Genomic DNA, 21,286 nt, shown 5'->3' on the forward strand with positions numbered 1-21,286 from the left:
CACTTATTTTCTTGGCTACTTTGTAAAGTTTTAAAAAATGTGATGTTTGGCTGGGCGTGGTGGCTCACGCCTATAATCCCAGCACTTTGGGAGGCCGAGGTGGCTCACTTGAGGTCAGGAATTTGAGACCAGCCTGACCAACATGGCGAAACCTGTCTCTACTAAAAATACAAAAATTAGCTGGGTGTGGTGGCGGGCGTCTGTAATCCCAGCTTCTTGGGAGACTGAGGCAGGAGAATCGCTTGAACCCAGGAGGCAGAATGAGCCAAGATTGTGCCATTGCACTCCAGCCTGGATGACAGAGACTCTGTTTCAAAATAAATAAATAAATAAAATAAAATATAAAATAAATAAATAAATGTGATGTTTGTTGTATATCCCCTGCGTCTCTACTATTGGAAATCATACGTACCTCTTTTTGTTTTTAATTTTTTTTCTCTTTTTCTCCCCCTCTGTCTCTCTTTTGTTTGTTCGTTTTTTAACACATACAGGCTATTATACCTTCATTAATGAGAGCAATGGGTATATGAGAATATGTTTAAATTCACGTATTGCTGCATTTGCCAGCAAGGACCTAGACTCATTATTGTCATAAACTAAAGTTGTGTGTGTACGTTATGCATATTTACATTTAAGCAGATTGAAGCTGAATTTCCATTGACCATCTCATTGCAGTGTACCTTTCTGGCAATCATGTTTTGATTATTTTCAAATGTATTATTCTATTGCAAATAGATCATATCAAGTGATATTCAAGAATAGTGACCATGAAGTACTGCTTATAAAATATTTATATGAAGACTATTTCTTGATTTTACTTCTAGGACATTCTTCTAAGTTTTTTTGTTGTTGTTGTTTTGAGACAGGGTCTCCCTCTGTAACCCAGGCTGGAGTGCAGTGGCATTATCTTGGCTCACTGTAACCTCCACCTCCCAGGCTCATGTGATCCTCCCACCTCAGCCTCGTGTGTGTGTGTGTGTGTGTGTGTGTGTGGTAGAGATGTGTGTGTGTGTGGTAGAGATGTGTGTGTGTGTGGTAGAGATGGGGGTCTTGCCATGGTGCCCAGCCTGGTCTCAAACTCCTGGTCTTAAGTGATCCACCCACCTTGGCCTCCCAAAGTGCTGGGATTACAGGCATGATCCACTGCACCTGGCTGGTTCTTTTAAGGTTTTAGTATTAGAAGAATATCTTTAATATAGGAGTGCTTTTACCTTATGGCTTAGTAAAGGCTATAAGTACATTCTTTTGTATTTACAGTTTTCTAGGCTACCAGGAGTTTTCTCTATGTATAGTATTTTTTGCTTTAATATCTGATTCTGTTTTTAGAAGTCTTTAGAAATGTATTTATTGAATCTTCTAGTTGTCTAGGTAAAATCCAATTTTATGTGAATCAAGTTAGAGATTATATTTGTAAAAGAACTTTTGCCGGGCGCAGTGGCTCACACCCGTAATCCAGCACTTTGGGAGGCCGAGGTGGGCAGATCACGAGGTCAGGAGATCGAGATCATCCTGGCTAACACGGTGAAACCCTGTCTCTACTAAAAATACATGGTGGGCGCCTGGGCATGGTGGTGGGCACCTGTAGTCCCAGCTACTCGGGAGGCTGAGGCGGGAGAATGGCTTGAACCTGGGAGGCGGAGGTTGCAGTGAGCTGAGATTGCACCACTGCACTCCAGCCTGGGTGACAGTGAGACTCCGTCTCAAAAAAAAAAAAAAAAAATTTTTTTTTTTTTTGCAAATAGTAACATTTTATTTAAATATCTGTTACTATTTGTGATTTATTTCCTTCCTTTTTAGTGGATGATGCTGGCAAAATAGAACATGACGGTTCTTCTGGAATGACCATGGACACAGAGTCGGAAATTGATCCTTGTAAAGTGGATGGCACTTGCCCTGAGGTCATCAAGGTGTACATTTTTAAAGCTGACCCTGGAGAAGATGACTTAGGTAAGAAGTGTTTAGACATTATACATCCTCATCCAAATGTTTCAGCCTGATTACTTTTGGGTTATTTAGATTGAGAACATTTGGAGTCTCTTCTGAAGTAAGTTTTATATAAGAATTCCAATGTAGTAATAGCAAAGTTTGTAAAAATTAATAAGTATGTAAAAAGAAATAGGTGGAAATGAAGTTTTCAAATAAATTATTGAAGCTGTCTTCTTCCCTGATAGGTGGAACTGTAGACATTGTGGAGAGTGAGCCTGAGAATGATCATGGAGTTGAACTGCTTGATCAGAACAGCAGTATTCGTGTTCCCAGGGAAAAGATGGTTTATATGACTGTCAATGACTCTCAGCCAGAAGATGAAGATTTAAGTAAGTAGGTGGCCTTTTTGTGGGAGAAAATTTTATGTTTCTGGAGCTTTTAGGTGGCCAGGGTTTGCAATAAGTAGCATTATTTTAGAGATTATTATGCTACTACATTCCAAGGGAAACATCAGTGACTCTTTTATATATGCTTATGATGTTGCTTTAAAACCAAGTTATGGTGAAAGCCAAGAAGTAACTGATTCATTCAACAAATATGTATTGAGTGCTTACTACGTGAAAGCTATGTTCTAGGTATGTAATATTTGGACCTTCTTTCCATTTTGTCTATTAACTGAATTCAAATAAAAACGTGTTTCCTGTGATCTCTGTAAACCTGGTCACAGAAGTTTTTGTAACTTTCTACTTAGATGTTGCTGAAATCGCTGACGAAGTTTATATGGAAGTGATCGTAGGAGAGGAGGATGCTGCGGCAGCAGCAGCAGCCGCCGCCGTGCACGAGCAGCAAATGGATGACAATGAAATCAAAACCTTCATGCCGATCGCATGGGCAGCAGCTTATGGTAAGTTGCCCAGCAGCTCTTAGCATTGAAGAAGTTGGTTCTTGAACATGAATCCATGATTGAAAAATGGTTTCTGTGGTCTTAGGTTTCAGAAGTCTGAAGTACCAGTATCCTGTAAGGATTATTTGAATTGAATTAAAGTCTACTTTTTGTCTTTATTTTTAACAGGAATTTCCTTCATGTGTATATTATGTAGAAGGGAAGTACTGCAAGAAGTACACAGGCTTTCAGGCTGAAAGTTTTCATCTTGATTATGTTTTTCCCATGACTTTTTCATTTTGGGAGATAACAAGGGAGTCCATGGGGCAGAAATGCTGACATGCGTTTTTTAGCTTTGGAAGCTAGGCGTTTCCTACGGTCTCGCGATAATAAATGTGCTCATAAAACCCATGACCTAGAATGGGGAATTTCTGTCATTCATGAGTATCATGGCTTACTTTTCGTTGTTGTAGTTAATAAAGAATTCCTAATTCTTTAAAATTTATAATACTGTATAATTTTGTTTTTTAATACACATTGTTAGGTAATAATTCTGATGGAATTGAAAACCGGAATGGCACTGCAAGTGCCCTCTTGCACATAGATGAGTCTGCTGGCCTCGGCAGACTGGCTAAACAAAAACCAAAGAAAAGGAGAAGACCTGATTCCAGGCAGTACCAAACAGGTGAGGGCGCACGAGTTCCATGGCGCAGCGTGCTCTGCGAGCTCTCAGAGGAAACTCTAGTATGTATCCACAGGGGTGTCACAATGGCATTTTAGCTGCTAGACCATAGATAGCTTTGTCTATTGAACTTGAAAATATAATTTTCAGAATTCAGTGATATTCATGAATGATTTCCTTGGATAAAAAGAAACAGGACGTGGCTGAAACATGGATGAGAAAAATTGAAAACTTGGAGATTTTTATGTGTACATGGAATGAAATCCCTCAAATATGTTATAAGCATTAACTTTTTAAATAAATTAATATATTTAGAGAATCTATGTCAGCATAAAGCAGGCATAATTTACCGAGCAGCAGGATAAGTACTTTAGTTCATATGACATTCCTATTCTTGTATGATGATTTGCATATTAAAAATTTTATGGGCATATATAAACTTTGCTGTAAGTTAATGTAAGTTATGTTTTTTGGAATAAACAGTGGAAATTTTTGTCACCAAAGTTTATTTTTATGAATAATTTTCCACCAGTTTATTTACTTATTTTTTTTGAGGCAGAATCTTGCTCTCTCGCCCAGGCTGGAGTGCAGTGGCGTGATCTCAACTCACACTGCAACCTCTGCCTCCTGGGTACAAGTGATTCTCCTGCCTCAGCCTTCCAAGTGGCTGGGATTACAGATGTGTGCCACTGTGCCCCACTAATTTTCATATTTTTAGTAGAGACGGGTTTTCAGCATGTTATGTTGGTCAGGGTGGTCTCGAACTCCTGAGTTCAGGTGATCTGCATGCCTCGGCCTCCGAAAGTGCTGGGATTACAGGTGTGAGCCACCATGCCCAGCCAATTTTCCACCAATTTCTAAATTGCTATAGGTTTAATCACTAATTGATAAAAGTTACATATTCATTAATTTTATTAAACTAGAGGGAGTGAAGGTGGTACAGTCCTCATGAATGAAGTTTCCAGACCATTTTCTGTATGACTAGGTTGCTATATCTCTTGTGTTGAAAAACAGTAGAAGGAATGTTAAGTATCAAATAGTCCAATTTAGGAGTCCTTGGCCAACAGTGGTCAGAACCCACACTTTACATTCGCAAAGAAACTGCAACAGAACTTGGTTGAGCACTCATACTCCTTTCTTTTCCTTTTTTAGCAATAATTATTGGCCCTGATGGACATCCTTTGACTGTCTATCCTTGCATGATTTGTGGGAAGAAGTTTAAGTCGAGAGGTTTTTTGAAAAGGCACATGAAAAACCATCCCGAACACCTTGCCAAGAAGAAATACCGCTGTACTGACTGTGATTACACTACCAACAAGAAGATAAGTTTACACAACCACCTGGAGAGCCACAAGCTGACCAGCAAGGCAGAGAAGGCCATTGAATGCGATGAGTGTGGGAAGCATTTCTCTCATGCAGGGGCTTTGTTTACTCACAAAATGGTGCATAAGGAAAAAGGAGCCAACAAAATGCACAAGTGTAAATTCTGTGAATACGAGACAGCTGAACAAGGGTTATTGAATCGCCACCTCTTGGCGGTCCACAGCAAGAACTTTCCTCATATTTGTGTGGAGTGTGGTAAGGGTTTTCGTCACCCGTCAGAGCTCAAAAAGCACATGAGAATCCATACTGGGGAGAAGCCGTACCAATGCCAGTACTGCGAATATAGGTCTGCAGACTCTTCTAACTTGAAAACGCATGTCAAAACTAAGCATAGTAAAGAGATGCCATTCAAGTGTGACATTTGTCTTCTGACTTTCTCGGATACCAAAGAGGTGCAGCAACATGCTCTTATCCACCAAGAAAGCAAAACACACCAGTGTTTGCATTGCGACCACAAGAGTTCGAACTCAAGTGATTTGAAACGACACATAATTTCAGTTCACACGAAAGACTACCCCCATAAGTGTGACATGTGTGATAAAGGCTTTCACAGGCCTTCAGAACTCAAGAAACACGTGGCTGCCCACAAGGGCAAAAAAATGCACCAGTGTAGACATTGTGACTTTAAGATTGCAGATCCATTTGTTCTAAGTCGCCATATTCTCTCAGTTCACACAAAGGATCTTCCATTTAGGTGCAAGAGATGTAGAAAGGGATTTAGGCAACAGAGTGAGCTTAAAAAGCATATGAAGACACACAGTGGCAGGAAAGTGTATCAGTGTGAGTACTGTGAGTATAGCACTACAGATGCCTCAGGCTTTAAACGGCACGTTATTTCCATTCACACAAAAGACTATCCTCACCGGTGTGAGTACTGCAAGAAAGGCTTCCGAAGACCTTCAGAAAAGAACCAGCACATAATGCGACATCATAAAGAAGTTGGCCTGCCCTAACAATACTTCTACAGAACGTTTGTAGAGATATTGGCCTTGAAGTAGAAAATTCATTTTAAAGCCAATCAGTCTCGTTCACATACAATACTGTATATTGATTTATGCTGTGTACAAATAGAATTATTGCTTCTAGTTGACTTTTTTTAATATACATTTTGTTCAGTAGTGTGTTCTGAATTCTATTCAGTTTGTTTAATAAATGGGGAAAACTGGCAACATGCTAGTTACTTTTAATAAAGTAATCCCTGATTCTATACCGAAGTTTTATATCTTAGAATTTTATATTTATTTAAATATTTACCTTGCTTACCTTGATGGTACTCTTCTAAGACCATTAACTTAAGGTAACTTTATATTGGTAACTCTTAAAGTATTCATGTTGACTCATTTTTTTCCCCATACATTTCTCACAATAAAATTGTCAGAGACATCTACTAATATAAATGGGAGATTTTACAGTCAGGTCTAATTATCATAACATGGAAGTCATTTACTTGTCTTGCTTAATATTTTCAGACCACTTGACAGTGAAAGTTTCCATTTGAGCTTTTGCATCCCTGGCTTTGCTGAGTAAAGAGCAGTGGCTGGGTTTGTGTTTACTTTTCAAATATACTTCTTTTAGCTTTTTTTGGATTATTTACATCTTTTGTCAGCATAGCAAACTTTTAGAAAACCTTATTGAAAAATTGTGCTTGATCATGTTGTATTTTGATTATTCTGTCTGTGCGGCTTCGTCTTGGAATGGTTGTGTGCTACAAATGACACTTACTGAGGACTGCATTTTGGAATCTCCTAGAGGTAACTCATGGCTTATAGGATCTTTTGCAACTTTATGTATGTAAATGTACCCTGAATTATATATATACACATATATATCATGTACCTGTGTGTATTGCTTATTTTACATATTTATACACACAACCCCAAGTAGTAGTTGTTTAAAATCTATAATGAAAAGTATTAAATTTACAATAACATGAAAGATCCAGGGATGCATGAGAGAGCATTTTGTAAGTCATGCTCTTCAGAGAGACTACTCAGGTGAAGAATTAGAAGGAAAATAAGGACACTAGTATTTTTAAAGAGTAAAGATATTTTCTTTTAAATATCTTTGGTAATTGAAAAATAGAGGTTAAGATGTTTCTAGGTAGAATGTTTTCATACAATTTCAGCTCCATGTCTTTATATTTTTCTGAAAAGAAAATGAGTATCCAGACATGACTCCCACAGTTCTCTTTGAGAAGCCTGAGAGGGAACTCTGTCTTACCTAGTGAGGGGGATGGAAAAGAAGCGATGGCTCTGTGGACCAGAGAACGGGTGCTAATTATGACTTCACACTCGGCAAGTTCAGGCCGATCTGGTATTTCTCAGTTACAGTTAGCAAACTTTAAAAACTTAAGACTCAAGTTGGCTTTGATTAAAAGGTAAAGATGTGTTTTAAGTGGATAAGGAAAGTCTGAGGCCTTATTTGGAACATCACTAAGTCTTCCACAGGTTTTTTTTGGTTTGTTTGTTTTTTAAGACGGAGTCTTGCTCCGTTGCCCAGGCTGGACTGCAGTGGTGCGATCTCAGCTCACTGCAACCTCTGCTTCCCGGGTTCAAGCAATTATCTGCCTCAGCCTCGAGTAGCTGGGATTATAGGCGCCCACCACCACACCCGGCTAATTTTTTATATTTTCAATAGAGATGGGGTTTCACCATCTTGGCCAGGCTGGTCTTGAACCCTGACCTCGTGATCCACCTGCCTCGGCCTTCCATAGTGCTGGGATTACAGGCGTGAGCCACCGCACCCAGACACCACATAGGTCTGAGTCATTGTCATACATTCATAAAACAAACTCGGTTAATTAGAACTTGGTTATGTTAAGATGAATCTTGGAGAACAGAAAACAGTTTTTGGGGTCCCTTCAGTTGGCTATTGGTCTGTATGCATCTAGCACATTGTAGGAGATTTAGAAATTGTCTTCCCACCCGATAGCTGCCTTGTCACCTCATTATGGTGCTCCATCCCCTGTGTGCTTAGGTTTTTACCTTTCATCTTTCTCTTTGCCATTGATGTTTGTATTCAAGAGTTATATTTTTAGGGTTAGAAATAAAAATATTTGGTGTTTGGCAAACCTCTGAAGTGCTAGACTGATTTAGTCTAGTTTTAAACCAAGTGCTTTAGGCAGGTGTGAACTCCAGCCCAAATGCCAGTCAAAGTCAAGGCATGGGTTTTCCTAGCCTATCTTATAGGAAATTCCTGTACCTTCTTGGCCCCCATAATGTGCTTTTTTTTTTTTTTTTAAAAAAAAAACTAACTTACAATTTTGTGATCCATGATTCATTGCCCTGCGATTCTTGAAAGCTCTGTCTGTTTTTTTGTGAGAACCTTTAAAATCTCCCTTAATTTTTATTTTCCCAGAAATAATGTAAAAACACTTAAATGAAAGTGGAAATGTATTAATTTTAAATCCTATAAAATTAATACAGAAAATATAAATGATTGGGTCATTTAACTATATTTTTTTAAATAAACTGAAAGATAAAGAACACAACACTTCACACATTTTATATTTCTCTTACATACTCTGGAATCATACACAGTTCTTTTCTTTTTAAAGCACAACATTAAAACCTTTAAAAGGTATTTAAGGGTTTGGTCAAGTGAATATGATAAAACATACTTGTCTGTATAAAGAGAAAATGAAATCGTAGTCACTGTTATGTACTGACATTAGTTACAACCTAGTTTTAATTCTTAAAACAATTTTGATTAGCAAAGCTAAAAAAAAAAATGGATGTTTCAGTTAAATGTTTTAAAGAGGTACAGATTTTTACAAGGACATAATATAAGTTATTGTTCTGTAGAAATACCCTATTAAATATTGTATGTCCCTCCCTCTGTACACTTTGTAAAGAAAGTAAAATACATAAAAAGAAAATCATATAGGGATGTGTGACATTATTGTAATTGTGTACTTGAGAATAACGTGCAAAAATAAAAATCAGAATATTTTCCTGTTATTGAATGTTTAGTCTATTTGATACCAGTACTAAGTTAATGCTTTTTCTTAAGGAAAAAAAAATGTACAGTTTTTGTAAACCTAATAAACATCAAAAGCAGTGGATTGTTTTCATCCCCCCATTTCTTAATTTCTTTTTCACAGCAGTGGAATGCAAAGTGCTTGATTGCTTTGAATTTTGTGACTCAGATGCAAATACTGGTAATATTTCAGTTCTGTGAATTTGCAAGTAATATTTCAGAGAAGTTAAGAGGTGATTGGTGAGTCCTTTGATGAGCATGTCCTTGGAATTCATTTTTTCTTTTATCTTCATAAAGGATTTGTTTTATTAGCATCTCCAATTCCCCTGAGATAAATTACTCATGCATAAAGTGGTTTTTGAGAGCACTTAAAGTTCATTTCAGTATTAATTTACAGCATATTTAATCAGTGGGGACTGTTACCATCTCCACAACAGAAATCACGCGCTCGAGTTACCCCACTGTCCCCAGTTTAGAGGACTAGTAGATGCTAACATACTAGGGAATGGTCATTGCCACAGTTAAAAATCGGCAGTTAAGTAAATGTCAGGAGTCAAAAGAGATAGAGTTGTGCCATCTTTGATTTTATAGACAAGATTCTGCAGTTCTTCCAACTGTATGAACAAATGTTTGCCTAATAGTTGAAACAATAAATTAAAATTTTAGGTAAATGTTGAAGGGAATGTGGTGAATGTCACTGTCCAGAGCCATAAATCGGGCAAAACCATACATAGCATGCTGAAAAACTTTTGTAATGGAACACCCAACAAATGACACCTAACCTGTCTGTGATCCAACAAGTCAGGTAACATGCTGCTGTATTTGTATTCTCTGGGAATCTCAGTATTAATAATTTCATTTCCCACAAATTCTAGCATTCGTGTAAGGAAAAACGTGGCTAATCAATATCTTAAAGGGGCAGTCTTTCAGAGCAGTGGTTTTCAAAGTGTGGCCGGGCAGCATTGGCAGCATCTTAATCTCCTGGGACTTTGTTAAAGATGCAAATTCTCAGCCCCACCCTAGTCCTACTGAATTGGGAAACTGGCGTGGGGCCCAGCAATCTTTGTTTTAACATGTTCTCCAAGTGATTCTGATGCCCGTTCAAACTTGGGAAACACTTTTAGAGCACTTGAGGAACGTAAAAGATGACTGGTTCAGCATTTTGTGTGGTAGATAAGAAATTATCACAAAAAATCAGAAATGAACAGTGAGAGAAAAATAGGACCCCAGACAGTTTATACCTTCCATTTGCTGTTTTAAAAGTGTGAGCCTGCCAAGTCAACAAGTATGCCTTTAGCGCACATGTAAATAGCCTGCACTTCCTAAATCTTGTGTGGCCTCCCATAGTTACATTCCTCAAAGGTAAATTGAGTTCAGAGGAAGATTCAGCATTTATGAGAAGGGTTGAAAGAGAGAGAGAGAGAGAGAGAGAGAGAGAGAGTGTGTGTGTGTGTGTGTGTGTGTGTGTGTGTGTAATTGGCCCAGGGTTACTTAAGTAAATCATAACCATTTTGCCACATTCTGTAACTGTTTAGTTAAGGTCAAATTAAGTTTACCCTATGGATTTTGTTTCATCTTTTGTTTCGTGTATATACTGTTTGCCTTTTTCATAAAAATCTTGGATTTGTTATATATTGTTCCTGTTATTTTTGACATCTTTGCTATTGTAAATAAATTACTATTTTGTTTTAAGTTACCCTAGTGGAGTGTTGGCTATAGACAAGGTATATACTCGAAATGAGGAGACTTAAATCACGCAGTTAATGAATTCCCAACTTGTTCGAAGCTGGAGGTGATTCGACTCCCTTCAGTGGTTCAACACTAATAATAGCACCAAGGAACATGTCACTGGTGCATATAGGCGTAGCATCTGTACCGACTTGGATTTCAAAATCATGTTCTGACCTCTGCGATGGAAATACTCAGTCCATGAAGTTTGAGGTCAAAATCAAGAATTACTTTCCTTTACTTGGTTTTTCCTATTCAGTTGGTCTCCCATGTTACTTGTATTGCTGGTATTGGTGGACACAAAGGATCTGGCATTACAGTGACCTGTCGAGACTGTAAAGCCACTAGGAGACTTGGCTACTAAAAACCTGCTCAGGACTTCTAGATGTCATTTGGCTATGTGAACTACCACAGAAGTATCTCAACACATTGACTAAAAGTATAGAATAGTTAACTAGACCTATATTATTTTGCTTTCTAAGAGGCCAGTTTCTGCTTTTAAATGCAGAACCCATTTCCTTGTCTGAGATTCTTTGAAATAAGAGGGGTATTGCAAAGCCATCTGTTGGGGTTTTGAAGGTTCTAGTCACCTGTCCTCCCCTCTTGAGTTCTAACCACATTGAAGATAGACAAGAAACCACCAATTAAGTGTGCGATTTATTCTAGTAAGGCTGGATTGGGAGACCCAGAGGCTGAGATGAGTCTGTTTCCAATCTCTTTCCCTCCCATGTAGGCCTTGACTGATGCAGCCAGTCATTTGAAGGCATGGGGCCTACCTTCCACTCCTTTGTGAGCTATCAAGAGACTAGTTCTCTCATCAGAGAAAGGGAGCATCTACTCCAGCCCTCCCAGGCTAGAACACAGGAAAAGGGGGAGAAGAGTTCCCTTACGTCATCCTAATAAAGGTTAGTCCAATTCTGGATTGCCCTCTGACATTAGCACACTAGCAACATGTGAGGTTTCCCCAGTAGCCTTGCATGTTTATGTCCACTTTTATTGATTTTTACTGTTCCCCCTTGAAGTGGTGGTTGTGGCAGACTTTCTAAAGTTCCTTTCTCTCTCAAGGCAGTATGCTTTGGTTGTTCTTCAGAAAATTAATTTTTAAAGGGCAAATGTACCTACTATACAAAGATGGAAATCTTGCAAGTTATTTTTATTGCATGCTTTTGTAACAAAAATTGGGAAAATGATCACCCACAAGGCCACCACCTTTATTAAAGGGATTGCTTGTCTTTGTTCTCTTCTAATTTTAGTCCATACACATAAATCTTTTATCTGTCTTGTAACCACAATATCAATTCTACTCTGGGTTCAGAGATTTTCTTTTCAAACATCAAATGTAATTCACGTGTCTACACCAGTATATGGGAGAGTTCGTTCCCCTCAACCTTACAAACAGTGGGTGTTACAGCTAATCTCACAGGTTAAAAAAATAAAGAATATGTCATTGCTGTTTCAATTTGCTTTGACTGGACTCCTAGTGGGGTTTAATACTTGTGTGTATATAATAGCACTTTAAGTTGTCGCTCTGATAAACTGCCTATTCAAATCCTGTGCCCCATTTTCTATTTGGAGTTCTTTGTACATTAAGCCTATTAACTTTCTAATACATTTGCTGCATATTTTTGTAGTCCATGATTTATCTTGTTATTGCTTATGTAATCTTTTCATATATAAAAATTTTTAATATTTGTGTAATCAAATGTTTTTTTTTTTTCCCTTTATGATTCCTAGTGTTTCTTGTTCTGCTTAAAAAGGTCTTTTCTATCGCAAGGTTCTACAAATATATGCCTAGATTTTCTTCCTATATTTTTATTGTTTTGTTTGGATTATGTAATTAAAATTATTTTGTTTAGCAGATCCAATGGTGATTTAAAAAATTATTTTGAAAAAAAATTACCTGGGCAAGGTGGCACGCACCTGTTGTCCCAGCTACTCTGGAGACTGAAGTGGGAAGATAGCTTGAGCCCAGGAATCCAAGGCTATGGTGAACTATGATCGTGCCACTGCACCCCAGCCTAGATGACAGAGTGAGACCCCATCTCAAAAAAATTTTTTAAAAATATATTGTTTGGTAGGGCATCTAATTTCTGTTTTCTCTTGGATAGAGAGCCACCTATTCCAGTACTGTTTATGAAGTAAGTCACCCTTTACCCTCATGAGCTGAAATGACACTTTATGTGGTCATCATATATATCCTTGGATTTATTTCTGAAGTCTATTTTGTTTTACTGATCTGTTTGTCATTTTTATGCCAATGCCATATTGTTTTTCTCACAATACTCTGGTGAACCAGAAGGCAAGTCCCTCTTTAGTTCTATTTTTTCATAGTTTTCTTGACACTTATTCCATAGGAACATGAAAATCATTTTACCCAGTTTCCCTTAAAAGCCTCATTGGGATTTTTGATTCAGATTGCATGCATTTTTTTTGTTTGTTTTTTTGAGATGGAGTCTCACTCTGTCGCCCAGGCTTGAGTGCAGTGGTGAGATCTCGGCTCACTGCAAACTCCACCTCCTGGGCTCAGACGATTCTCCTGCCTCAGCCTCCCGAGTAGCTGGGATTACAGGCATGCTCCACCACGCCCAGCTGATTTTTGTATTTTTAGTAGAGACGGGGTTTCACCATGTTGGCCAGGGTGGTCTTGAACTCCTGACCTCAGGTATCCGCCCGCTTCGGCCTCCCAAAGTGCTGGGATTACAGGCGTGAGTCACCACCTCTGGCTGAGACTAATACTAATTAGTTTGCATATTAATTTAACTCTAGCTCTAAAAAATAAACTTGGAAATTTTCTACAATCTCCAATAGTTTAAAAACTGGAAGCATGATCTAATCCTTGAAGATCAGATAGAACTCAGTTGTGAAAGCATTTGGGTCTGATGCCTTTTTATAAATGGTAGGTCTTGGGGCCAGGCGGCGGTGACGCACGCCTGTAATCCCAGCACTTGGAGGGCGGATCACTTGAGGTCAGGAGTTGGAGACCAGCTGGCCAACATGGTGAAACCCCGCCTCTACTAAAAATACACAAATTAGCTGGGTGTGGTGGTATGCCCGTGGTCCTGGCTACTCTCCGGGAGGCTGAGGCAGAATTGTTTGAACCTGGGAACCTGAGCAGCGTTGCAGTGAGCCAAGATCGCGCCATTGCACTCCAGCCTGGGCAACAAGAGCGAAACTCCGTCTCAATCAATCAATCAATCAATAAAATAAAATGGGAGGCCTTTACTTTTCCGATCTCTTCTACATTAATTAGCCCATGAGCTTCTCTTCTTAAGATTTGGTATCTTTGAAAATCATCCATTTTCTCTAGATCAATACTTCTCACGTATTAATGTGCATATGCATCATCTGGGGTATGATGTGAAAATGCTCATTCTGATTCAGTGAGTCTAGAGTGGGGCTTGTGATTGTGCACTTCCTGCAAGCTCCCTGGTGATATTGATGCTGTGGACCATGGACCACGTAGCCCTGGAAGAATTCAGTGGTTCTCAATTTCGGTCATAGAATCACACGGGGCAGCCTTTGAACTTCCCAGAGCCCGGTGGGAATGGGTCTCAGACAGTAATTTTTCAAGTTCCTCAGGTGATTACAATGTGTAGCCAAGATTTGAACCACTCTTCTAGATTTGCAGTTTATTGCCATAGAGATACAATATTTTCTTACTATTTAATAGTCTTATTTTATTCTCTTGCATTTCTGGTTGCATCTCCTTTCTCATCTTAAATGTTATATGTTTTGTTTTCTGTCATATTTCTTTTTTTTTTTTTGAGTCGGAGTCTTGCTCTGTCACCCAGGCTGGAGTGCAGTGGTGTAATCTCAGCTCACTGCAACCTCTGCCTCCCGGGTTCAAGAGATTCTCCTGCCTCAGCCTCCAGAGTAGCTGGGATTACAGGCGCACGCCAACATGCCTGGCTAATTTTTGTGTTTTTAGTAGAGATGATGTTTTACCATGTTGGCCGGGCTGGTCTCGAACTCCTGACCTCAAGTGATCTGCCTGCCTCAGCCTCCCAAAGTGCTGGGATTACAGGTGTGAGCCACTGTGCCTGGCTCATATTTCTTTAAGTGGCTTTCAGAGGTTTTGCTATTTCATAGGTAGTGTCAAAGAAACTGCTCTTTTGTTTATATTTTTTGGTTTTCTACTTAATTTTATCTTTCGTTGTTACTTTTTTCTTTTTTTTTTTTTTTTTTTTGAGACAAGGTCTCACTCTGTTGCCAAGGCTAGAGTGCAGTGGTGTGATCACAGCTCACTGCAGCCTCGACCTCCTGGGCTCAAGTGATCCTCCCATCTTAGCCTCCTGAGTAGCTGGGACCACAGGCACGCACCACCATGCCCAGCTAATTTTTGTATTTTTTTTTGGTAGAGACGAGGTCTTGTCATGTTGCCCAGGCTGGTCTCAAACTCCTGAACTCAAGCTATCCACCTGCCACCCCCTCCCAAAGTGTTAGGATTACAGGTGTGAGCCACCCTGCCTGACCTATTTTCTTTTCCTATTTTCTTCTGGTATATTTTACTATCTAATTAAAATGTCTGATGCTTCGTATTTCATTAATTTTCATTTATTTTTAAAGGAAATCCTTGAAACCTGTATATTTCCTTTGGTATACAACTTTAGCTATGGGCCATTGTATATGAGTTATCCTTTTTTGTATTCTAGATAGTTTTACATCTGTTTTGATTTCCTATTTACAGTAGAGTTTAACTTTCAAGTAGTAAACATTTTTATTAATCCCTTTAGCTTTGATCTCTAGTTTTGTTGGTTTGAGTTCAAAGTATGGCCTGCATAACCTCTACATTTTTTTTTGGAATTTTTGAAGTTTTCCTTTTCGGCAAGACATAATTTTTTTGAAAATACAACACAGATATAACATGTATCTTTACATTTATAAGTATAAACTTACAGATAAAACTGAGCTTGTTGATTATTCAGATCCTTTATATCCTATATCCTTGCTTTTTTTTTTACTACTTGAGTTTTTTTGTTTGTTTGTTTTTGTTTGAGACAGGTTCTCGCTGTGTTGCCTAGGCTGGTTTCAAACTCCTGGGCTCAAGCGAACCTCCCACCTAAACCTCCCAAAGTCCTGGGATTACAGGCATGGGTCACCATGCCTGGCGACTATTTGATTTTTAATTTTTGAAAAAATATCAAAATATCTCACTATAAGGGAGTTTTATAGAGTTTCCTTGTACTTAAAGTTTTGCTTTATGTATTTGGTTTCTATCGATTTTTGTTTCATAGATGTTTGACAGATCTTATTTATGATTGTACCTTTTACAGGATATTTTTGTCCTCTTTAACGTATTTGGTCTTGAACTCTACTTTGATATGTGTTTTCTATTTCAATCCTTTCTTATGTCTTATATTAAAAATTCTCATGTTATCATAATTTAGACATAAGTGTACACTGCAGAATTTTTGGCTACTGCTGTTTCTTGTCCGTTTCATCTTTCCCCATTTGACATCTCTGTGCTGAATAAATTTTCATTTGGTTGACGTATACTTCGTTTGTTCCTTCATATTTGGTGTGTGGGTATATATTCTTTCTAAAACCTTGACTACCCCAAAACATCTATTTTTGCCTTGACAAATGATCTTAGTAGGTATAAACTTTTGTTCACAGTCTCTTTTCTTTCAGTTTATAGATGTTTCATTGTTTTCCAACTTCAGTGTTATAAGAACTCCAATGCCTCTTCCTTTGTTTCCTGAAGTTCATATGAATTTTCCTTTGTCTTTGGAACTCAGAAAGGTCACTAGAATCTATCTAGGGGTGTGTGCGTGCGTGTGTGTGTTTGTGTGTACTTCTAATCACATCTGGGATTTGTTATTTGCTGATTCCTTTCTTTCTGTTAAGTCTCTCTTCAGCTAAAGAAGTTTTCTTACATCTTGTGTGTAATTATTACTTATACTGGCATTTTGCTTCTTCGGGAATTCCTATTTTTCACATATAACATCTCCTGGATTTGTCTTGTCATCATAAAATGGCACCAAGAAGAAAGAATCCCTTTAATCCCGTGCCCCAGCATGTGATCATTATTGTACCGAACAATTTAAATGTTTGAAACGGATGTCTCTTGAAGAGAGAAGCAAGGTATGTCCCCAGTGGTGGGATTGCTGAAAGAAAAGAAGCAAGAGAGTGATAGTCTGTAAATGTGCAGCCTGTCCTTATGGAGTAACAGTGCTCCTGATTTATTTCTCACTAGTAGAAGGAACTTCAGCCAGAAATTTCCTGTCATAGAATAACAGCATTCTGAGTACCTTCTTTGCCTCAACTTTAAATAAAGAAGCATGTAAAAAAGTCTTAATGCTAGGTACACAGTGCTGAATAAGAGTTCTCCATCTCTTCCTTTCCCTGTACGTTACACATTTTGTTAAATGAGAAAGAATGAGAGCACTGTTGTAGCAGACATCACCATTGTCCCTGAATGTCATTCCTGATCTTATTCAAATTTAACATATGTGAACAAATGTGAACCTGAGAGAGCCAATCATTCAAGATGGATCCCCAGTGGCTAACTGGGCCTAAATTTAAAATAGATATGAACCAACTGGTATAGGAAAAAAAAAAAAAAAAAAAGGAAAAAAACTGTAAAAATAAAACAGAGCCAAGCAGCCATTTGCTGACTAGAGGTCACCCATATCCTCTGAATTCCCCCTAAATCCACACCTCTGTTCAACTTTGTGACTCCAGAACTCCCCTGAATCAACTAATCAGAGCATACCTGCCTCAGTCAATCAGGGCTCAGCTGTATCAACCGATCAGAACTCAGCTTCACTGACCAATCAAAACTAAGTTTCAGTCCTTTATTTGCATGAACAGACCAGATTGGGAACTTGGCTGAGAACTTTTGCTATGAGACCCTAACCCTCTTTTTGTTCTCTGGAAAACACCTTTGTTTTACAGGGAAGCCTTCCTCTCCCTAGTTTGCAAACCATGCACTGAAATAAAGTATCTTTCCTCCAAATTCCCTTCCAGAGAACTTTTGTTCACATGTGCAATGCTAAGCTTTGTTTCAAAATGGACCAATTTACACTCTTCACAGCAAAATTGGAAAATATTGAGTTTTGGTGAGGATGTGCAGCAATGAGAACACTGTAATATTGGCACACTTTTAAGTTTTGCCAATTTTGTGCATGTAAAAGAATATTACATTGAGATTTTAATGAACATATCCCTAATTATGAATAATATTGAGCATCTTTTCACATATTTATTGGTTATTCACGTTTCCTCTTTTGTGACAAGACTATATCGTTTTTTTTTGGCCTATTTTCTATGAATGGTCCATTTCTATTGGATTGCTTACCTTTTTCTTGTTGATCCATAAACATCTATATCTCTATCTATCTATCTATCTATCAATCAATCAATCAATCATCTATTTTAAGAGACAAGGTCTCACTATGTTGCCCAGGCTGATCTCGAACTCCTGGGCTCAATCAAAGAGCTGGGATCACAGGTGTGAGCCACCATGCCTGGCCCCTTTATATAGTCTTGATATTAGTCCTTTGTCACTTATATGTAATTTTATTTATTTAGTTAGTTTTTGAGTCAGGGCCTTGCTCTGTCACCCAGGCTGGATGGAGTGTGGTGGCGCAGTCTCGGCTCACTGCAACATCTACCTCCTGGGCTCAACCACCCCTCCCACCTCAGCCTCCCGAGTAGCTGGGACCACAGGTGCATGCCACTACGCCTGGCTAATTTTTCTGTTTTTTTCTTTTTTGGTAGAGATGGGGTTTTGCCATGTTGCCCCGGCTGGTCTCAAACTCCTGGGCTCAAGTGATCCTCTTGCCTTGGCCTCCCAAAGTGCTGTACAGGTATGAGCCACCACACCTGGCCATACATGTTAATTTTAAAATCTCTGTAAATATCTTCTCTTGGTCTGTGGCTTGCCATTTTACTCTATTGTGTCTTTTGATTAACATAAGCTCATCATTATAACATGGTAAAATTGATATCTTTTCCTTATGATTAATGCTTTATGTGTCTTAAGAAATCCTTCCTGATAGTAATGAAGTTATTCTCTGATATTAGTTTTTTAAAGCTCTGTAGTTTGACTTTTCATACTTATGTCTTTAATCCACATTGAATCAGTTTTAGGATATAGTGTGAGTTAAGCATTCACTTTAACTTTTTTCAACTTCAACTTCATACAGTTCAACTCTTTACTGAAAAAATCAATACTTGCCTACTAATTTGCAGAGCCAGCTCCGTGATATATAAAATATTCCTATGTATGTGGATCTGCTTCTAGGATCTCTGTTTTGTTCCATTTGTCATTTGTCTTTCTCTGTAACTATACCCCATAACTTTTTTTGTGGGGGCGGGGGAGGATGGAGTCTTACTCTGTCCCCCAGGCCAGAGTAAAGTGGTGTAATCTCAGCTCACTGCAACCTCCACTTCCCGGGTTCAAGTGATTCTCCTTCCTCCACCTCCCGAGTAGCTGGGACTACAGGCGTGCACCGCCATCCCCGGCTAATTTTTGTGTTTTTAGTAGAGACAGGGTTTTATCATCTTGGCCAGGCTGGTCTCGAACTCCTGGCCTTAAGTGATCTACCCGCCTCAGCCTCCCAAAGTGCTGGGATTACAGGCATGAGCTAGCGCACCTGGCCCCATCATGGCTTTTTAAAACAATCTTTACTGGGTATAATTCACACACCATAAAATCCAACCATTTAAGGTATACAATTCAAATTTTAGTATATTCACAGAATTGTCCAACCATCAACATGATCTAAGTTTAGAATATGTCATCACTCTCAAAAGAAATTTCATACCCAGTACTGGGTGCGGTGGCTCACACTTGTAATCCCAGCACTTTGGGATGCTGAGGCAGGCAGATCACCTGAGGTCAGGAGTTTGAGACCAGCCTTCCCAACATGGCGAAACCCCATTTCTACTAAAAATACAAAAAATTAGCCAGGTGTGGTGGTGGGCATCTGTAATCCCAGCTACTCAGGAGGCTGAGACAGGAGAATCGCTTGAACTTGGGAGGTGGAAGTTGCAGTAAGCCGAGATCGCACCATTGCACTCCAGCCTGGGTGAGAAGAGCAAAACTCCGTCTCAAAATAAAAAATAATAATAAAAAAAAGAAATTTCATACCCATAAGCAGTCACTTCCCACTCCCCACATCCTCCCAGCCTCTGACCTCCACTAGTTTACCTTTAGTCTCTATAGGTTTGCTATGCTGGTTACTTCATATAAATAGAATCATACAATATATGCTGTTTTTGACTGGCTTTTTTCACTTAGCACAATGTTTTCAAGTGTCATCCATGTTGAAGCATGTCTCAGTACTTTGTTTCTTTTTAATGGCCAAATAATATTCCATCGTATGGATATACCACATTTTGTTTATCCATTCTTCCATCAGTTGATGGACATTTGAGTTGTCCCACCTTTTGGCTATTATGAAGAGTGTTGCTGTAAGTATTTGTGTACAAGTTTTTGTGTGTACATGTTTTCACTTCTCTTGGCCACGAACCTAGAGGTGAAGTTGCTGACTCATATGGTACCTTGACTTTTAACATTTTTAGCAATTGCCAGACTATTTTCCAAAACAGTTGCATGATTTTACATTCCCATCAGCTGTGTATGAGGGTGGAAGGATCACTTGAGCCTGGGAAATTGAGGCTGCAGTGAGCCCTGACTGCACCACTGCACCCTAGCATGGGCGACAGAGTGAGACCCTGTCTCAAAAAAAGAAAAAAAAGGAGAAATATTTGTTAGGCCTTCACATTGTATCCTGTATGTCTCTTGCACTTTTCAAAACATATTTTCCATGTTTTAGGTCTCTCCATGCTTCATTCTGGATAGTTTCTTTTGACCTGTCTTCTAGTTCAGTAATTTCATTATGGGCTACATATCATCTCTTAACTCTGCTACTCCTTTTTCTACCCTTCTCAGTCTTGTTTCTTGCACTCGGAACCATTATTTTGAGATTCATCTCTATTGCTGCATATATCAATAGTTTATTCCTTTTAATTGCTGAGTATTATTCCACTGTATGGATACAGCACAATCTGCCCATTCACCTCTTGATAGCCATTTGGATTGTTCACAGTTTTGAGCTATTACATATAAAACTGCCATGAACATTTATATATTTGTGTGGACATAGGTTTTCAATTCTTTGGGGTAGGTGGAATGACTAGTTTGTGTGGTAGGTATATATTTAATATTTTAGACATAGCCAAACTTTCCTACATAGTTGTACCATTTTACAATTCCACCAGCAGTGTTAACAGTTGCAGTTGCTCTACATCCTCACCAGCACTTGTTATGATCAGTCTTTTAAACATTTTAGCCATTTTAGGGTGTATATTGTGATATCTCATTGTGTTTCTATTTTACTTTTAAATAATAAAGAGTAAAATTGACCTATTTGGTGTACAGGTCTGTATTTAGAAGATAACACATAGTAAAATTGATGCTTGTTTTGGTGTAAAGTTCTATGAGTTTTAACAAATGTATAGATTTATATAACCTCTACCACAAACTGGATATGGAATTCCATCGTCCCCAAAATCTCCCTTAGGCTGTATCTTAGTAATTACACCCTCATCCCACCTCTAAGCCCTGGCAAACAGTCATCTGTTCTTCATCACTATAGTTTTCCCTTTCCCAGAATGTCGTATCAATGAAATCATACAGTATATAATCTTTGAGGGTGTCTTCCTTCATTCAGCATAGTGTCATTAAGATTCATCTA

General features: G+C 38.5%; 1 protein-coding gene across 23 annotated transcripts in view; it reads left to right on the forward strand.

Moving 5' to 3' along the window:
* Positions 1-10,544, forward strand: part of ZFX (zinc finger protein X-linked) — a 67,263-nt gene extending 56,719 nt beyond the window's left edge. For all 23 annotated transcript variants that reach the window (XM_054472653.2, XM_063659948.1, XM_054472661.2 and 20 more), the window contains 5 exons: positions 1,798-1,947; positions 2,172-2,315; positions 2,678-2,830; positions 3,354-3,494; positions 4,644-10,544. In XM_054472653.2, coding sequence (XP_054328628.1) covers positions 1,798-1,947; positions 2,172-2,315; positions 2,678-2,830; positions 3,354-3,494; positions 4,644-5,827 — 1,772 coding nt within the window. In that variant the 3' untranslated portion in view covers positions 5,828-10,544. The remainder of the gene's footprint in view (positions 1-1,797; positions 1,948-2,171; positions 2,316-2,677; positions 2,831-3,353; positions 3,495-4,643) is intronic.
* The last annotated feature ends 10,742 nt before the right edge of the window (positions 10,545-21,286 follow it).

Source organism: Pongo pygmaeus, chromosome X (genome assembly GCF_028885625.2).
Source record: "Pongo pygmaeus isolate AG05252 chromosome X, NHGRI_mPonPyg2-v2.0_pri, whole genome shotgun sequence".
In the NCBI taxonomy this organism is placed as follows: Eukaryota; Metazoa; Chordata; class Mammalia; order Primates; family Hominidae; genus Pongo; species Pongo pygmaeus.